Consider the following 18,472-nt stretch of genomic DNA (forward strand, 5'->3'; position numbering starts at 1 on the left):
CACGTCTTATATGCGATGCTTCATGTTTCCAAGAAACGGCAGAAATGAGTCATTACATGTAAAGAAGAGAAGATCTGTTTGCTGCTTTTGCATTTATTTGTATTTACTTACATATCAATAAAAATAAGGAATGTCATCCAGACAGTCATCTCTATGAGCAGGGGGGGAAAAGCCAAATTAAGAAACACAACAACAGCTTAAAAGTTTAGACTATGAAGATTTTCAGACACTGAGCAGTGGGAAGCACTGGCATCAAAGTAAAGACCTGTATCTTTACATTTTAATCTTTTTTCCCCCTGTTTGTTTGTTTGATTCATTTTCAAAGATCTGAATCTTTGAATTGTTAATTTTCTTATGTTATGCATTTACATTTACACCACAAATATATGTTTTGGTCCAAATTTAGGTATTTCTTTAACTAGAGCAGATAATTATTTCAGGCTCATGTGCCATCTTATAGATATGGTATATTTATACTTTAAAATGTGACAAATAGTATGTATGTCAAGCTTTAAAATGAATAACACGGAGTATAGAGTAGAATACTTCCAAACTATAGCTTCCACCATCTGGTGTAAAATCTTGGCCCAAAGAAGATTTCAATATTAGATTGGTTGAGAAACTTGTGCTACTGTTGGCCAAAGAGGAGAGGGGGAAAGAAAGGCAAGAGTGTGGAAGTGAGTTTAATTACTTCTGGAGTTAACCATCCAAAGCAAAGGACAATGCACAAGAGAAGTGCAGGAGAGAGTGCAAGCAAGGTGGAGTGAGTGTAAATGAGTGTCAGGGCTGAGGATTGGCTCAGGATAAGTGTCAGCAGCAATAGTATGAAAGTTTACAAGACGATGATGTAGACAGCAGCACTGATAAAAAGAAGGCTGAGCTGGAAGTGGCAGAGCTGAAGATACCATACCATACCATACCAACTTTATTTCTAAAGCACTTTAACATAAAACCAGAGTTTCACAAAGTGCTGTACATGTTAATAGCATACGTAAAGAAAATTAAAATGGGCGTAACCAGGATGGACAGGATTAGAAATGAGTAGATCAGACTGACAGCTTAGGTTGGGCCTTTTGGAGACAAAGAGAGGCGAGGCTCAGGTGGTTTGGACATGTGCGCAGGAGAGATGGTGGATATACTGGACAAAAGATCACCATGGTGAAAATTCTTGGCATTCCAATCACAATAGTTGATCACAGGGCTATGGTGGGCCCACTCAGTGCCCTGCTGTCTGTGCACGTCATAGCCCAACAGCTCTGCAGTTCCTCCTCCACACCGACAGGGGTCAGGGCCGCCGGGAGGGCGCCGTTATCTCTCGCCAGCATCCTGTGGTGATGCTGCTGAGTAAAGAGGAGGTGGCCTTTCCTGCTAAAGTGAACACATCGGCTATTGAGGAAAAGTCGAAGACCTCTGATCTAAAGGCGACTAGCCTGAAAGAAAACAGCATCTCATTATTTAGTCATTTTTCACCTGGCGGACCCACGGGGCTTCATGGTGTGTCACAGCGGGGACGCTTGAGTCTGTCGGCGTGTGTGCTACGCCGGGTGTCGGCCACGGAGTGCAGGGAAAATGCCTTCTTTCTCACGGAGGTAATATTTTTCAGACAGAAGTGTAGCTAACTGGGAAAATGTGTCACGCTGAAGATGAGTTTGAGGTATGGGCTCATTCAGCTCACGGTGAACCTTTCTGTGATGCAGCCTTACGGGGGCAGATTTTTGAAGCTGTAAGCAGCCTACGGAACTGGTATTAGCTTACACTAATTTAGCAACTAACGGTCCGACCTAAACACCCTTTCGTTTGCCAGCCTTTACCATAAATGGGTTAATTTAGTTTTATAGCGAGCGAGAGAGAGAGTCCGCTTTTTCTGTACAGTCTACGGCCGTTTGATAGTGGGCGTGTCTGTCTGCAGGCAAATATGTTGAAATATGTTTCATATCTAAGTCAGTTTACTGCAACTAGCCCAAGAGTTATGTGTGCATTCATTAAAGGTTTAATAAATGGTTCCAACACCTATGGAAAAATACCTAATACTGGTACAAGTATTGGTGTTTTTCCACTCTACACTTTCTACATCTACCCCACCAGCCTTTTTTTTTTTTTTTTTTTTTTTTTTTTTTTTTTTTAGCAACTTGGGAGAAACAGTTCCGTTATTGTAATGAAGACCTGTTGCTCCAGTTTTAGTGGTACATATATGTGCACACGTCAATCTAAACAAGTGCTCATTTTCTCTGTTTGTGTGTCTATGGCGTAGCAGCATGTAGGATGGCTTGTCTGGTGCAGTGCATTCCTTCATGTAATAAGCTTCTTGTTCAGGGCCCAGGTCTCCCTGCAGTAGGCTATTGGCTGACCAGGGCGCTGCAGAGTCCCAACACAAAGAGGCTCTGTGTTAGCCGGGCTCACAGGCCCCCACAGGAGGAGGCCCTGCCTCACTCCAAATGGGATACATCTCAGTGCTGTTGTCGGCAAGGAACACACCTTTTCACAGGAAGCCTGAGTTTCACCACAGGTGTCCTTTAGTCATTAGTAACACTTAAGCTGTTTGTGGGAATGGGTGATGAAGAACATCTGATGTCTTCACGGCTCAGTTAGCAAGTTGGTTGTTTTAACTGATTCCATCAGCTCATTTCATCATCCAGTGCTCTCATGCTGTAGCCACAACCAGACTACACTATGCTTGATGCTTTATTATTATGTTATTAGCTTGGAAAAAAGTTTTAAGGTGGGATTTATGGCTCTGGAGGAGGTTTTCTGAAAAAACTGCCCTATTTTTTTTTTTTTTAAATGTTTTAACATGCTACAAACTGCATTTAAAAGATAGCAAGTTAAGTTTATAACTATTTTCAAGAGAAAGCTGCTTTTTTACAGGATGCTACAGAGTTAAATGCACAGAGAGTGGTAAGTTTCCCCATAGTTTTGGAGCTCAGGTCTGGAAGGAAGGCAGAATCCCCCTTAGTTTCAGAGAAAGGGAGATATTTGAGGACTTGATAACCCAGTTTGGAGAATAAGGGTGTAGTGGTTCCGTCATATAGGTGGATCTGTAAATAGACAGATCCACCTACAGACAGACAGATCAGGGAAAGATAATTAATTAAAGATATTGTGAAGATGCATAATGTGATGGTGTTTTCTTCTGCAGTATTCGTCAGTTTAATCAAACCTTCACCCAAACTGTGATTGGGGACAAGGTCACATATGTCATTTTACGGGCATGTTTTCATTTTTGCTAAGAATCGCTACTCCGTGTAGAGGATTGATTAGATTTTAATGAAAGTGCGTGAAAATTGAATAACCATTGCAATGCTCACAAATTAGCTTTAATTTTAGATGCTTAAATGAGCAGACATAAACAACATTTGTGTATTGTTCATTTAATATTTATCATCAGCCTTGTTAAAATAGAAAGTAATGTAAGCTGTCTTGTTTATGTGTATAAGCTGTAATCACCAGCAGACTCTCATTGATATTGTTTCTGTTATGTAGCCTGATTGGTAGTTTTGTGTCACCCTGTAGGATTTGGCCTGCACTCGTGTTGCTCCTGTTCCCTTCCGCTGTGACTGCAGAAGAGCCTTCGCTGCTGGATGGCTGGCACGATGTCTGGCTCTTCCGCTTTCTCGTCAACATGCTGGGATACTCAACCATTATCATCCCTGGCTACCTCCTCATTAGCTATTTCAAGCGCACCAATTATGCAGAAACAGGTTCGGGTTTTGAGAGAATTTTACTGTCTTATTTTTAAATGCACGAAAGCTGCTGATCTAAAACTCCTTGGGCTTTTGTCTTTCTCACGTTTATTTAGGGAGTGGGTTTTGCTTTCCTCTCATAAAGACCTGCGTGTTTGGAAACGAAGCCAAGACCAGCTTGTTGGATGACACGTCTGCAGCAAGCAGGAATGAGGCTGATTCGGGTTCAACACTCAAACAGGCGTTAAAGTTAATCTTTTGCGCTGCCGGACTTCAGGTATCCTCCCCCAAAACCTTCAGTCATTAATTGCATATGCTAATGCTACCACATTATGTCCTATTTCTGAGGACCCAATGTTTGGAGGTTGAAGTATGCCACTGTTTGTCGATACTGTATTTAGAGCAACATCCAGCACAGTGCAGTACAGCAATAAAGGTACTGATCCATGCAGACAAATTAGTTATTTACAAGATTTGTTCAAGGAGTGAAGGTTGTATAATTCTTTTTTTATTTTTTTTAAAGGCGGCATGATGGTAATGTCGTCACAGACCAGTCGTACTGGATACTTTGTTCTCTGCCTTCATTGATAACAGAGCTCACTACAGGCAGACCGGACATCCTCAGATTAAAGCAGATCGCAAACACGCCACACCTGCTCGACCATAAATTTCACTTGTGTTGAATTAGACTGGCGACCGGGGATGGCTGCTTAGGGTGTGCCCGCCTCTCACCCAGTGATAGCTCAGATAGGCTCTCCTCTTTGTTTAAAAACAGAGTGACCGTAAGCCCACTCCAGTGTTGTCTGAGTGACTTTAAAACAACACTGGAGTGGCTTTGGGATAACTCTTGAGCGGCACAGTTGAACCCCCTTCTCAAACAGAAACATACATCGCTGGTGAGATCTCAAATTTCTGACACTCATCTTCCATTGTGATAGCGCTTTAGATACTCTGCAGTCAAGAATGGCAAAACATTTCCAAAAACGAGGTGTACAAAACTTCAAAGCTTCAGCTAAGTACTCAGTAAAGGGCCTGAATACTTCCGCTTTCCTTTCAATATACAGGCAGTGAGTTTATAATAGGGGAAATGATGGATTTAATTCAGCCGTTGACAGTAACACGGTTAAATGTAAAAAGAGTAAAGGGTTTGAGTAGTAGTAGTGTGATTCCTGCTTTTAATACTACAGTGGCAGAAACTGGGGTCAGAATTCACACCACCTGAAATAACTCTTTTAACGCTCTTATTTGATAAAGTGATTTAACTCAGTGTTAAGAATAAACTTCTTTTCTTATCTTAGGTTTCATATTTGACATGGGGAGTCCTCCAGGAGAGGGTGATGACTCGTTCTTACGGAGCCGCAACTACAGATCAGGAGGGAGAGAAATTTAAGGACTCGCAGTTCTTGGTCTTCATGAACCGTATCCTTGCTCTGACTGTGTCAGGCATCTGGTGCGTCATGTTCAAGCAGCCTCGCCATGGAGCACCCATGTACAAGTACTCCTTCGCCTCGCTCTCCAACATCCTGAGCAGTTGGTGCCAGTACGAGGCCCTCAAGTTCATCAGTTTCCCCACTCAAGTCCTGGCCAAGGCCTCCAAAGTCATTCCTGTCATGCTCATGGGCAAGATCGTGTCCCATAAAAGCTACGAATACTGGGAGTACTTCACTGCTGTGCTGATCTCGGTTGGCGTCAGCATGTTTTTGCTCTCAAGCACAACCGACAAACATCCATCCACCGTCACCACTTTCAGCGGGGTCATCATCCTCATCGGCTACATCGTCTTCGACAGCTTTACCTCCAACTGGCAGGACAACCTGTTCAAGTACAAAATGTCATCAGTGCAGATGATGTTTGGAGTCAACCTGTTCTCCTGCCTCTTCACCGTCGGGTCGCTGCTGGAGCAGGGTGCCTTCTTTGAGTCGTTGGGTTTCATGACCCGCCACTCCGAGTTTGCCTTTCATGCCGTGCTGCTGTCCGTGTGCTCGGCATGCGGTCAGCTCTTCATCTTTTACACTATCAGCCAGTTTGGTGCTGCCGTCTTCACCATCATTATGACCTTACGGCAAGCTTTCGCCATTCTTCTCTCGTGTTTCCTTTACGGTCACACTGTTACCTTAGTAGGTGGCTTTGGTGTCGTTGTAGTGTTCCTGGCACTTTTCCTACGGGTGTATGCACGTAGCCGTATGAAGTCAGGTCGGCGGGGAGCGCAGCCGCTTGCACAGAAGGTGTAGCGCTCCAAACTGGGAACTAAGACCACGTTTTCTGTGGTGCTATTTGTCTATTTGTGTGCATCTTTCTTTCTTTTATTAATTTTTTTTTTACCGTTCAGTTCTTTTTAATTTTATTTTTATTAGCAATGGTACAGAAAGGGATTCTGCAGTTTTTACTCTTACACCAAGGTACCCCCAAGGGGTTCATGTGATTCGTTAGGTCAGAGAAGTTTTGAGTGCCTGCAAACTGCCTCTTCAGCTCTTTGTTATCTTTTTTTTTTCCTTAAACCTCCATACGTTGCCCATGCATCCAGTTTAGGGTTTCTATGACCATGGAAAATGTACGAGTTTAATAGCTAGGCATTATTTCCCAAGCGTTACTGATATTGTCCCTTATTTAACTTTATCCAGGCTAATGGCACCATTTGTTGGGTTATCCTTCAGTCGCAGCAGCCAGATGTTTATCTATCAACCTATTGTGTTGGAGAGCAGGGGTCTTTATGTGGCTTAAGATGGTGTCAAAACATGTTGCATACATTTTAGTTTAATTTAAAATATATTAACATGTCACATAGGCTAGCATCAGTTAGGGTTCAGGTAGACAAAATTCTGGGTCATAATGAAAGAATCAGATGCTGCTGTGGGTTGTTTTAGAATTTTTTCTCCACACTATGTTTTACTTAATGTTTTGAACTTTGGGCAAAAAAAAATGTATATATATATATATATATATATATATATATCTCTTAAATCCGTTTTTTCAAGCCAACTTGTCAGTTGTGTACTTTTGTAAAAGGACTGCTTTGATGTGAATGTTTGGGGAACACTGAATGGATGATTCTGATGCCTCATTGCTGTCACAAATGATGTGAAGATACTGTAGACCCAGGGGTCAGTTTGCAGAATGGAGTGCATACAAGGGAAATGCAATGTAACTGGTACCTTGTTTTTATCATTCTACTATTTCCTCTGGTAACTGGATTAATATTAAAATAACTTAATACTATCAAGTGTTTTGCAGTGATGTTTACATTGTTTTTATTTAACCAGAGGAGACTGAAAAGAAGGTAGTAACATCTGGAGAAATTGAACCAGCCATGTCGCCAAAGAGTTATTGGACGTCACCTATCATTTTTCCTGTTTGGCCTCAGCCCGACATTCAATGGCATTGACCACAATCTTAGAACCTGGTATTTACAGGGAGTTCATTGCAATGGTTTGAATCATTTTTATCTAATACACTCCATTTTTTGTGTAAATGAGCAATTTCTTTGAAGCTATCATTTTTTATCAAATTGGGTAAAACCAGCACGGTGGCACGGTGGTTAGCACTGTTGCCGCACAGCAAGAAGGTCCTGAGTTCAATTCCTCCATCAGGCCGGGGTCTTTCTGTGTGGAGTTTGCATGTTCTCCCCGTGTTTGCGTGGGTTCTCTCCGGGTACTCCGGCTTCCTCCCACCGTCCAAAGACATGCAGCTTGTGGGGATAGGTTAATTGATTAATCTAAATTGTCACTAGGTGTGAATGTGCGAGTGAATGTGAGTGTGAGTGGTTGTCTGTCCCTATGTGTTAGCCCTGCGACAGACTGGCGACCTGTCCAGGGTGTACCCCGCCTTTCGCCCTATGACAGCTGGGATAGGCTCCAGCGCCCCCCGCGACCCTGAAAAGGAGAAGCGGAAGCGAATGGATGGATGAATGGATGGATGGATGGATGGGTAAAACCAGGTGAAAAATACAAAAAGAAACTAGATGGAGTTATACCTTTTTCAATCAAATACAATGGCATTGTATTATTCGGACCATGAGGTGCACCAGATTATAAGGTGCACTGTTGATGGATGGGACTGTTTTCATACATAAGGCGCATTAAGCGAAATGAAACAGTCAGATAAGTCAAACTTTACTCAACTCATTTTTCTTGCTTTCTCCACTTCCGTACCATTGATTCATTAATGTTGAATTCTCTTGCAGCTGCTCTGTTCCTATGTTGTTGCAGTATATTAATGACTAATCTCGTATTGTGGATTGATTAATTCATTTGTTCTCATGACTCAAGTTTGGTCCATTTACAGCACCCTGCGTTGCGATTGCATTTATCCCTAACCATCAGAAACCCTCACGTTAACTTTTTTCGAGTGGAAAAAGTAAGTGTTCATCCTCCGGCTTCACTGTGTTTATGCTAACATAGCTGTGTCGCTAGTGATGTCATAGCAAATCATTATATACCAGCTAGTCAAACTTCAGTAACCCTACAACAGTCACTGCTGTTTAGTTTTCTGTCTTCATTTATGTTGGAAGTGATAGCAGAGCTGTACGTTTTAATTTTTTTCAGAAATCTCTCAGAACATGCTATATCATGCTTAGGTAACTAGCGAGCTAACTTCCTGCTAACTTCTAACTTATTTAAATTTAATAAATCCTGTTTTCATGGATGCTTGGATGTTAAACTTAACTGTTACACCTGGTAAAGCAGCAACGCTGATCACTTCATTAACGATGAAAGAATTTAGACCGTTTTTAACTCTCAGTGATCCAGCAGTGTAGGGCGGGGCAATATGGCCAAAAATATTCATCACGATATATATATTTGAAAATTTGCGATAACAATATAACTGACGATATAATTGACATGAGACAAAATACTTTACATCTCCACAACTTTATTAGTGCAAAAAAAAAAAAACCCCCATTGATGTATTTTCACTTAAACAAGCAGCTGTTTTTTATGTGCATTGAAGCTATATAAAAATTTAACAGTGCAAATGCAAATTCCTTGCTCACAGTTTAACCAAAAGGCATTTCCAGTGGAAATTGGCCAACATATCCTGAGCATAACCATGTATAATTTCCACAAAACTTAAAAAGAGGTTATACACACTAGAGGTGGGAATCACCATACATCCCAGGATACGATATTATCACAATACTTAACGCACGATACGATATTATTGCAATTTTTTTAAAATATTTTGCGATATTCAGATTCTGTACATAAAGGTAAACTTTATCAATATTCATTTTATCTAATATCAAAGTCTCACTCAGTCTTTCTCTCATTTCAGTTTTATTGTTGACAAACTGAACGGTTTGTATTAGTCTAGTCCAACTTAACTGAATGCAACCGTCTGGTACAATTATAGCTATTCTGAACTATGCAATTTATGAAAACTATGCAGCCCATTCAGCAACTGAAGAATTTGAAAGTAAATTAAAACAAAATATAATTTTACATTAAATAAAAAAGTTTTAAACTTAATTAAAATAAAACATGTCTTAAATTAAAATAAGTAAACTGTCATGTTTGTTGCTGCAAAAAAATAGTTAAACACATTTGGACAGTGAAGGAATGTCAGGATTCTTGCTCAGAAAAAGGATCAACATGCTCTGAAGTCAGAGCATGTTCCAGTCCACAAAAACTTTTTTTGTAACAAAATATCGATTTCTGCTGTCCCTGTATCGATACATTATTAGCAAACAAAATATCACGATACTACACAGTATCGAAGTTAAGTGGCAAACGGTCATACCTAACTTACATTTGTGCTGGAATTACTCTGTGAAAGCAGCAATGTGCATAAACTACTGACGGTAGGACGTTTTGCCAAAGTAGGATGGTTTGTCAGAACACCGTGTACCACATAAAATCAGTTCGGTAATAACGACGGCCCGCTTGCATGCTCTACCAAAAATGTGCTTTGGTGTGTATCTGACGGAAGAAAGCCAAACCAGTTCCACACCACTGAAGTTGCACCATTTTTACAAACCAATTCTAGTTCAGCTTTAAACAATCCGCTTTCGCCCTTCTCATTCTCCGTCGCCGCCCTGCTTTTTCCGCCATGTGCGTATAAAAACAAGGCCACTGCGCATGCACGTTTTACCCATATTCTATCACGATATTTCATTTTCTTATTATTGCCTGACATTATACCGGTATTACCGTGAACGGTATGATATGGCCCAGCCCTACTGCAGTGTTCATTTGACTTTGGGACCTGAAGCAGGCATAGTTTTGGACCCAGATCACTCTGCGAGGCTCCTGACTAATGATCGGTGCGGCTTTGTACTTTACCAAAGTGGTACAAAAACATTTTTTGACACATTTGTGAGCGCTGTGTACCACATAAAATCGGTTCGAGGTCAGTAAGCACAACCAGAATTCATACATAAGACGCACTGTCGATTTTTGAGAAAACTAAAGGATTTTAAGTGTGCCTTATGGTCCTTCTTCTGTGATGTGATTTGTAAATTCCAACAGTGTGCCCCATGAATCAAGCCTGTTTTATGCATTTCTGCATGAATACACCTGTGCATCCTTGATTATAGTTAATTTAGCAAATTGCTTCTTGCTTGTAGTTGTATTTCAGGAATGAAGACCTCCTTCATTGTAGTATACTGAGATTTGTTACAGGATCACAAGCAGGAAGAAACTTTACTCTACTTTTCCTGTAATCTTGCTCATAATGAGTCAATCACCAGTGGCCCAATGGCCCACTGGTGATTGACTGGTGTAAATATTAAGCAGACTGTCTTAAGGTTAGTCTATGATAAAATTGGTGTCACATTTTGTATGAGTGGTATTTGATTTACTGACTTTTTCTGAACATGTATGAAAAGTTCAATGTGGTTATAAAGCACACTTGGCAGGTCTGAATCTGGTGATATTATTTCAGTAATCTTATGTTGCTACTAAGTTCAGTCTGAGTCACATACAACACACTTTCAGGAGGTGTGAGGTCCCGAGATGGTAAAATCAAAGTACAGTTTTACTCTCTGCTCTTTCACAACCAATAACTAGAATCTCGGTTTTGTCTTTTGTCCCTTGGAGGTTACTTTGGGCCATCTGTTCATGTCAGAGATACAGATTTCAAAGGAGTAAATTTGGCTTTGGTGAATAGGATTTACATCTGTGTAAAGGTGGGTGTCATCTGCAAAAAAAAGCTGACAATCGATTTTCATGAAGCGAATGTATATTTCTGTATTGGCAGCGATAGCAGCAGCAGCACAGTGCTGAGGCTGCTGTGCTTCAAAGCTTTAGGGGCCTGAGTTTTTACCATAACTGCAAGTTGTTCAGTTCAAATCATTTGATTCTCTTTCCGAAATGCCACGGCTCCCGTGCCCCTTCCACCCTCTCCTGTCTCATCGAGCGACAAGACAGCAAATATAATTTTCGAAATACGTTTGAGGTACTCTTTGCGCTTGTCACTGATTCATTAATCAGTCCACTATTATGATTCACTGAACATCAAAACGAAGACCGGGTTTGACTGTGAAGTGCCAGAAAACATTTCCCCCTGGTTTATCGATCTCAAAGCGGCTCAATTGGGGAATTTCCCTACACCTCTCGTTTTCACAAGTCCTACACCCCATCTGGGTTGTAGAAGTGCGTCACTGCGTCAGTCTTAGCACTCTTCTTTTCAGTGAGAGAGATTTAAAAAGAAACAAACAAACGAGAGGTGGGGTATAATAAGAGCTGCAGACAGATTGACCTTTGGTTTCAGCCCCCACTGGACCAGTCACTGTGAGCTCTCGCTCTGACTGCAGGGATGACACATTCCGAGTGTTTTTTATTCCTTTATTAAAAGAACATTTGACTGTTTCCATTACTTGGGAGCTTCCCGAAACAATATTTTCCTTCCACAGAAGCTGCACTACTGTGCAAAAGTCTTAAACCACCCTAATTTCTTTCTATTTTGAATATGGACAATGAAACATGCAAGCTTACATATGAATACAATATATAGGATAGATAACGCTGTTTCTTTTTTAGCGGTAACACTGCAGCACCAGAGAAATGTGAAATGAATAAAGATCAGTTACAAAGCATGCCTCAGAAATCTGCAGTTTCAGAGATAAAATGTGCTATTTCTTCTGGATTTTGATACATGAAATGATAATATGATATTGATAATACAATCATATGGTAATATACACCTAAAGAAAATATATTTACTGCTTTTATTTAGAGCCCAGCTTGCGAGGCCAAGGGAAGATTCTGTGGGGATGTTGTCACATGGATAAATGTCAGCTCATTAATAACCTTGAATATTGTGACACAGATGCAGTAATGTGCAAAAGGTCTTGAGCCACCACTTCAGTTTTGTTTTAAATATAGTGCTTAGAAAATGGGAAATGGGTGTTGCAATTTACTGAAGCATCCGCAACCATACAGCATATAAGCTTGAAAGTCAATACTTGGTATGATCACCTTTAATCCCAACATAGCCTGAACTCTCTTAGGTAAATTGTCTTCTGATTTCTTTAAGTAGTCATCCGGAACAGTTCTCCAGGCTTCTTGGAGAACATTCAAAGCTCTTCCTTGGATCCTGGCAGCCTTTTATTATTTTCTTTGTCAAAATAATCCCACACTGGCTCAATAATGTTGATGTCCGAGCTCTGGGGAGGCCAGTCCATGACTGATAGTTCAGGTCAATTTTACTGAATTGGCAGTGTGTCTGAGGTCATTGTCCTGCTGAAAAATAAAGCAGAAGCAGCTGCCGATCAGATAATTTCCATATAAATGGTGGATCGAAATCTGACAGTAGTTTTCCGTGTTCATACTTTCATCAATTTTGTATGTGATGTATGTGAAATGTAGGCCCAACTTACTTTCAGATACTGTTCATCTGATGTACTTAGTTTTTTAGGCCTGTAACCTCTTCTGCCCTCCATTAATTCAGCTTCCTCAAATTTTGTAAGGACACAGTGCACACAACGGCGAGATACTCTCAAGTTCTCAGGCTAATAACTCTTTGGGAATCACCTTGTTGCTGCAAAAATACTATACTGTTGAACCAACACTGTGTTATGTTTGACATTTTTCATAGATTCAGATAAAGAACTAGTAAAAAAAAAGAAAAAAGAAAAAAGAAGCCATTTGTCGTGTGTAGATGCATCACTGATTCATTCCCTTATGTCTTTTTTATGCTTGGATGATTCATAGGTCATTTCAACAGCATATTATGAAAATGAAAAATATTACGTGCGGTATATATTAATATGCTTTTTTTTTTTAAAAAACAAAACAAAAAAAACCTTTGTCTTTTAGTTTTTTAATAGATTTCCTCGTTGAATCAGAGTACAGTTCAAAAGGTCAAATAATGAAAATCTAAATATAGAAGGAAATTTTAAAGAAATGGGGGGCAGCTTAGGAATTTGCACAGTACTGTAATATAAACATTTGAATCAGTCGAATTAAATAAAAATTATAAATCATTTTTACCCTGAAAAGACAATACAGAAGAATTTGTCTTCACTGGTTTGACAATTGTGAAGGAATCAAGAGGGAATTTTGCAGAGTTTAAAACAATGCAGATGTTACCAGACTTCAATAAGACTTGATATAATGATAATGACTAAAGGTAGTTTGCTTTGTGAGTGTAAAGGATTTAGGAACTTTCATAGACAGACTAGGGACACCATTTTTTTTTAGGTCAAAGTCATGAAGGTTTGAAGTCATGGCTTGTTTTTGTAATTCTCCAAACTCCAACTTCATGTTTAATAGCAGTATTTTCCAAAAGACAAAGATCTCGAAATATAATTACAATTCCAAGAATCAGAGCATCTGGATTTCTCTTTGGAATCTTATTTTTAGGGGGGAATTACATAAAGATGGAATGTGTTTAGATTTCCAGATTAGCCAGAGAAACTGACCTGCAGCCAGAATGCTTCAGAAATAATTACAGTAAGATTTTACTAACTCTGGGTCACTGAATCTGAAACAGATGCTTAAAATGATTAGCTGTCTCTAGTTTTCATGATATGCTGAGAGGTCAGTTCTTGGACCAAAACTTCTTAACTGAAACCAGAAAGGAGTAAAACACATTTTGACCAATGGGTTTTGACAAACAAAGGCCTAGATGTGAGTCATTTGAGTCAAGTATTCTTTTATTTTGTAGGAACTGAGCTTTTTTTGAGTTGGATTTCCACCAAGTCTGAAATGCCGTGTCCAGTTTCAAATACTAAACTTTCTCTACTTGCCTTTTGACCTCTGCTCTGACGTTATGTTTGAATCTTAGTACTCGGAAATCCAGATAAAATCTAGATAGGAAATCTATATATTACCACAAGTAATATTTTTCATTTTCATAGTATGCTGCTGAAAGTTCTGTGACTCATGGAACTTTCACCAATGAAATTCACTTAACCTTAACCTGGATTTCCTCTCTTGGTACATGTAGCTATGATGAAACCAACATACAGTACTATGCAAAAGTCTTGAACCACCCTTATTTCCTTACTCTTTTTGCTTCCAAGGAGCCAGACTTTCTTGTGCTTTTTAAAGTGGTCTTAAGAAATAGCACTCCAGGGTTTCTGAAGGTATTTTAAAGTTTGGGAGTTTTATTTTTATGACATTCACTCGTGGACTCGCCAAGACCTGAGATCTGGCCCTTCAGTTAATCTAGTGACTGTTCACCAAAGCTTTGTCTGAAATGGGTCAGGCAATTGTCAAGAAGCCATTCTTAAGGGAAAGAAAACAGGGAGAAAAGGCTGGGGTATGTTATTTACACAAGAATCAGTAGCAAAAAGATTTTATGGATTGATATGAATGCAGGAGATCAGAAGAGAGGTACAATAGTGAGTGTCTACAGTCATCTGTAAAACACGCTGGAGGCTCTGTCATGGTTTGGAGCTGCATTTCAGCCAGTGGTGTTGGACATCTTCTTAAAACTGATAGAACCAACAACGCAGAGAAGTACAGTCCTGCCAAGCATCTGATTGGCAGTGGCTTTATTTTTCAGTTGGACAATGATCCCAAACACAGTACCAATGCAGTAAACTCATATCTGGATAGATAAACACACAATGGAACAGCATCCGTCATGGATTGGCCTCCCCATAGACGTAGCACAAACTTTCATGTAATTAAAGCATTAAAGCAGTGCGGGATTCTCTCGACACAGACAGAGCAAAAGGACCCCAATATCCAAAGATATTAGAGTGTCCATCAAGAAGCCTGAACCAATTCTGACGACTATGTAAAGAATTTATAAGAAAGTTTAGTGAAGAGAGTTCAGGCTGTGTTGGAGAATAAAGGCCTGAATTTCCACAAATGCTTGCACATCTTTCAATAAATCGCTGCATATATTTCCCATTTTACTAGCAAAATATAAAGAGGGACTGGCTTTTCTCCATGTGGTCACAAGAGCTTCACGTGGCCTGGCAGGCTGAGGTTGAGGTGGGGTGGTAATAACTCTGCTATGTTTTCTAGTATACTATTTCAAATTCATTTTTTAAACTGTTAGATTAAAAAAAACCAGTGACAATATTATCATATGAAGCAATCATAAACAGATAAGAAGGCTGATATTACAATTAAAAATTAACCCTCATTTAAACAGTGTACACAGGTGTAAAATGTAAAACACTGAATGGCTTTTTTATTCATTTTATACCACTGAAAACTGTGTGCACATGTGCACCTCACTTGATTTGCATTTCTCTGGCGCCACAGCGTTCCCCCTAAAAACTCAGTAACAATTTAAACCAGATTTTACTTTAAACACTCTCTCAGAAGTTTTCCCTGGGCTGTAGAGCAACACAAAGAGCTCGTGTGCCACCCTCTTACAGCTAGTCATAAAGGTTAACATTTAAACCGATGTTTGTGTTTTATTCTTCATGATAAACTGTTATCTGCTCATCTTGCTTCCTTCCTACTTAGTGTGGGTGTTTATCCTGTTCCTGTATAGTATTTACTAACTGCTGTCAATATGACAATTATAACACCCTGCCTTATGGCATAAAAATGTTTCAGATCATGAGTAGAAGTTATGATTTTTCTGACATTTAGTATTTCAAATGTCAAGGAAACGAAAATACGCCACGCTTAACACATGACACCAAGGTGATGTGGTCGCAGTAAGCATTGTAATGTCAAGTTAGATTTGCGGTGTATATGATAGGTATTGTTTACTCATACTAAAACTACACGTCCGTGGTGGTCTGTTATCAGTGGGCCACAAACACACAAACTCTCTCGTTTAGGTCATCATGACATAGGCAGAGCCACACAGAGAGAGGAGCATTTCGATTTCTTCTCAGGGTCCTCCAAAATTATCAGGAGCACTCCTTTGCAAGAGCAAAAGCCGTGTAGTCTGACGCATTTTAAACCAGTTTCTTGGCATTTCTGCGCTGGTATCGCGCACCAGAGCAAGACAGACTGCAGTCTGCAAAGGTCGCAAGATGCATTCACAACTGTGACGCTGCTGCCAAACAGCAGGAACCCCTCCATTATTGCGCTCAGCATTTGTGGGCTGAGAACAGACTTGCAGAAAGGAGTTATGTTTCCACAGGATGTCTTTTGTTGAAAAAAGAAAAAAGACAAGTCAGATCAGAAGCACCTTTCAACTTTACAAGGGAAACCTATTCTGACTCTTGATTAACCTCACAAGGAAATTTCCATTAGTGCTGTCGGAAACAGATGTCACCGTATATTAGAACATCCCTTTGAGGTTACCTATTTGTCAGTCTAGATTCAGTTTATTGGGAAAAACAGTTATGCATCTATCCCTGTTTCCCCTTTTTCCTTCTAATTAAATCTGCCTTTCCTCTAAATGGAGAACAACCATCGTTTTTTAGTGTTTGAGTTCAAAATGTTTTTTTGTGCATGTAAAAAAAAGCTAATTCTTCAGCACAGGCAAGAATTAAACTTCATGTTGTCCAGCTAAAAGCATGTGGACTACCAACAGTTCATCACACAGAGGACTGAGAATGAGTAAAGGAATTTGATACATATAAGTAAATATCCACTTTATTAGGTACACCTGCATAGACAGACCAATAATCAGTAATAATAGCAAGAATACTATAAAGTGCATGCATGTAGGCAAGTCTGTTTCACAATACTTTTCTTGTTGGCACCAAAGTTCATTCATGATAATATTTTGCATTATGGGGGCCAAACCCAGACCAGTAAACCTTTTTTTGGAACACCTGAGTGCCTGAAAACGGTCTCTTTTTAGCGCAAAGTACAAGTGCAATCTGAAAAACTAGTATTTTAATGATAAGCTGGGAAAGAACATTTTTTTAAAAAAGGGTCCAATTTGAATAATGTGCCTCAGCATTTTCACATTTAGTCAGCTTACTGATCCACAGTGGTCATGTTTATTGTTTGCTATAAAGGTGTGATGATTCAGACTTCTGGCTCAGATGAAATTAATAGTTCAGCCACTCTCGTGCTGTGATCCATTCTGAAAGACTCGTGTCACCGTGCTTACTGGTGCAAAATGCAGTGAAAAGTCCAGAAATGGGTTCTCCTCCTCCTCCTTCTGCTCTTCCTCCTCTGCAATTTTCACACTTTACATAACCATGCTAGGCCGCACTGAACCCTTTGGGAAGCAAGTTCAGACTCCTGGTGTGCATCCATGCCGCAGCAATAAAGGTTTTGATTATGCTCAGCGTCAGTGTTTGATGCATTAGCCTGCTGATGTAGTGGAATCTTTCTTAATAAACGAGTGAAAGAATATTAATTTACATTTGCTCACATGCTTAAATTTCATGTATGGTTGTGCTTCAATAGTTTGAAAAGGGAGTACGCTCAGAAGGCAAGGGCGATGATGACATGTGGGGATATCGATGTCCTTGCCAGATAAACAAGATGAGATTCTCAGGGCTGTCTAGACCAGGGGGTGTTAAACATAAGGACTGGGGGCCAGAATCGGCCCAGCAAAGACTCCAGTGGGGCCCACTGGATTTCTCTGCAGAAAAGGTTGGAAGAGAACATATATTTTGGACTTTTAATTGTACTTTCATAAGTTTTACAGCTTTTCCTCTTCTCCTTGGCCCTTCATGCTACACCAAAGTAATTAAGTTATAGATTTCTGTAATTTTACTCATTTGCTTCTTAAAATTTAAGCCCAAGGAGTTGTGCTGAGAGATTTCTTCCTGTTAAAATAGCACTTCATTTTTTTATATAAAATATCTCAGGGATTAAATGTGTAGTTAAACTTCTGTACACTGGCAGAAAGTACAGTTTCAGTGGTCCAGGCAAGTTCCAAGTTAAAATATTCCACACATTTGATCAAACCTTTAAGATCAGCTATATAAACACATAACAAAAACTAACATTTATAGTGTTATTTGATTTACCTCATCTAACCCTTATCCTTTGATGAGTTTCCACAACATATTTATATACACGTGCTTCTGGGAGAGCAGAAAGAGTATCTAGAAATGATGAATAGGACCCTAATATTTAGGAAACTGGCTCATATGCCCCAGCTTAAAATGAGACTGAGTTTTTAGAATTGTGGTTTTTAAGCTGCCAAATAACCAAAGCTACAAACATCAGCCAGGAAAACATGACAAGGTATAGCAACGAGTGGTGTACCTTCCAAACCAACCTCAGGCATGTCTTTATCTACACCATACCACATGGAGAGAAAAAGACTTGCACTGCTGCTGCAAGGTGAGTAGGGTTTGCAAAGACACAGTTAGGGAACACACAGTTCCCTAACTGTGTCATGGGGATGGTCTTATCCAATCCTTAAAGATATTTAGATTTTAAAAACATACTACTGTATCATTAACTACTGTTAGGGGTTTGAGTGGGGGATAGGCTGGGATAAGAGCATTGTGTGCATTTGGA

General features: G+C 39.8%; 1 protein-coding gene across 1 annotated transcript; it reads left to right on the top strand.

The window, feature by feature from the left end:
• The first annotated feature begins 1,355 nt into the window (after positions 1-1,355).
• On the top strand, positions 1,356-6,585 carry slc35b2 (solute carrier family 35 member B2). Its single transcript, XM_085372886.1, has 4 exons — positions 1,356-1,589; positions 3,511-3,698; positions 3,797-3,957; positions 4,979-6,585. Exons 1-4 carry the CDS (start codon positions 1,570-1,572, stop codon positions 5,909-5,911), a joined length of 1,302 nt encoding a protein of 433 aa, XP_085229012.1. The 5' UTR covers positions 1,356-1,569; the 3' UTR covers positions 5,912-6,585.
• The last annotated feature ends 11,887 nt before the right edge of the window (positions 6,586-18,472 follow it).

Source organism: Diplotaxodon limnothrissa, linkage group LG15 (assembly GCF_057381915.1).
Source record: "Diplotaxodon limnothrissa isolate DT_005_m linkage group LG15, D_limnothrissa_male_GT1.1, whole genome shotgun sequence".
In the NCBI taxonomy this organism is placed as follows: Eukaryota; Metazoa; Chordata; class Actinopteri; order Cichliformes; family Cichlidae; genus Diplotaxodon; species Diplotaxodon limnothrissa.

What these genes read in the sequence shown, in the direction of transcription:
- slc35b2 (XM_085372886.1), top strand. Translation starts at nt 1,570, where the DNA reads ATGCCTTCTTTCTCACGGAG. An exon ending in ATGCCTTCTTTCTCACGGAG is followed by an intron (nt 1,590 to 3,510) that starts GTAATATTTTTC and finishes GTCACCCTGTAG; the next exon opens with GATTTGGCCTGCACTCGTGT. An exon ending in CACCAATTATGCAGAAACAG is followed by an intron (nt 3,699 to 3,796) that starts GTTCGGGTTTTG and finishes ACGTTTATTTAG; the next exon opens with GGAGTGGGTTTTGCTTTCCT.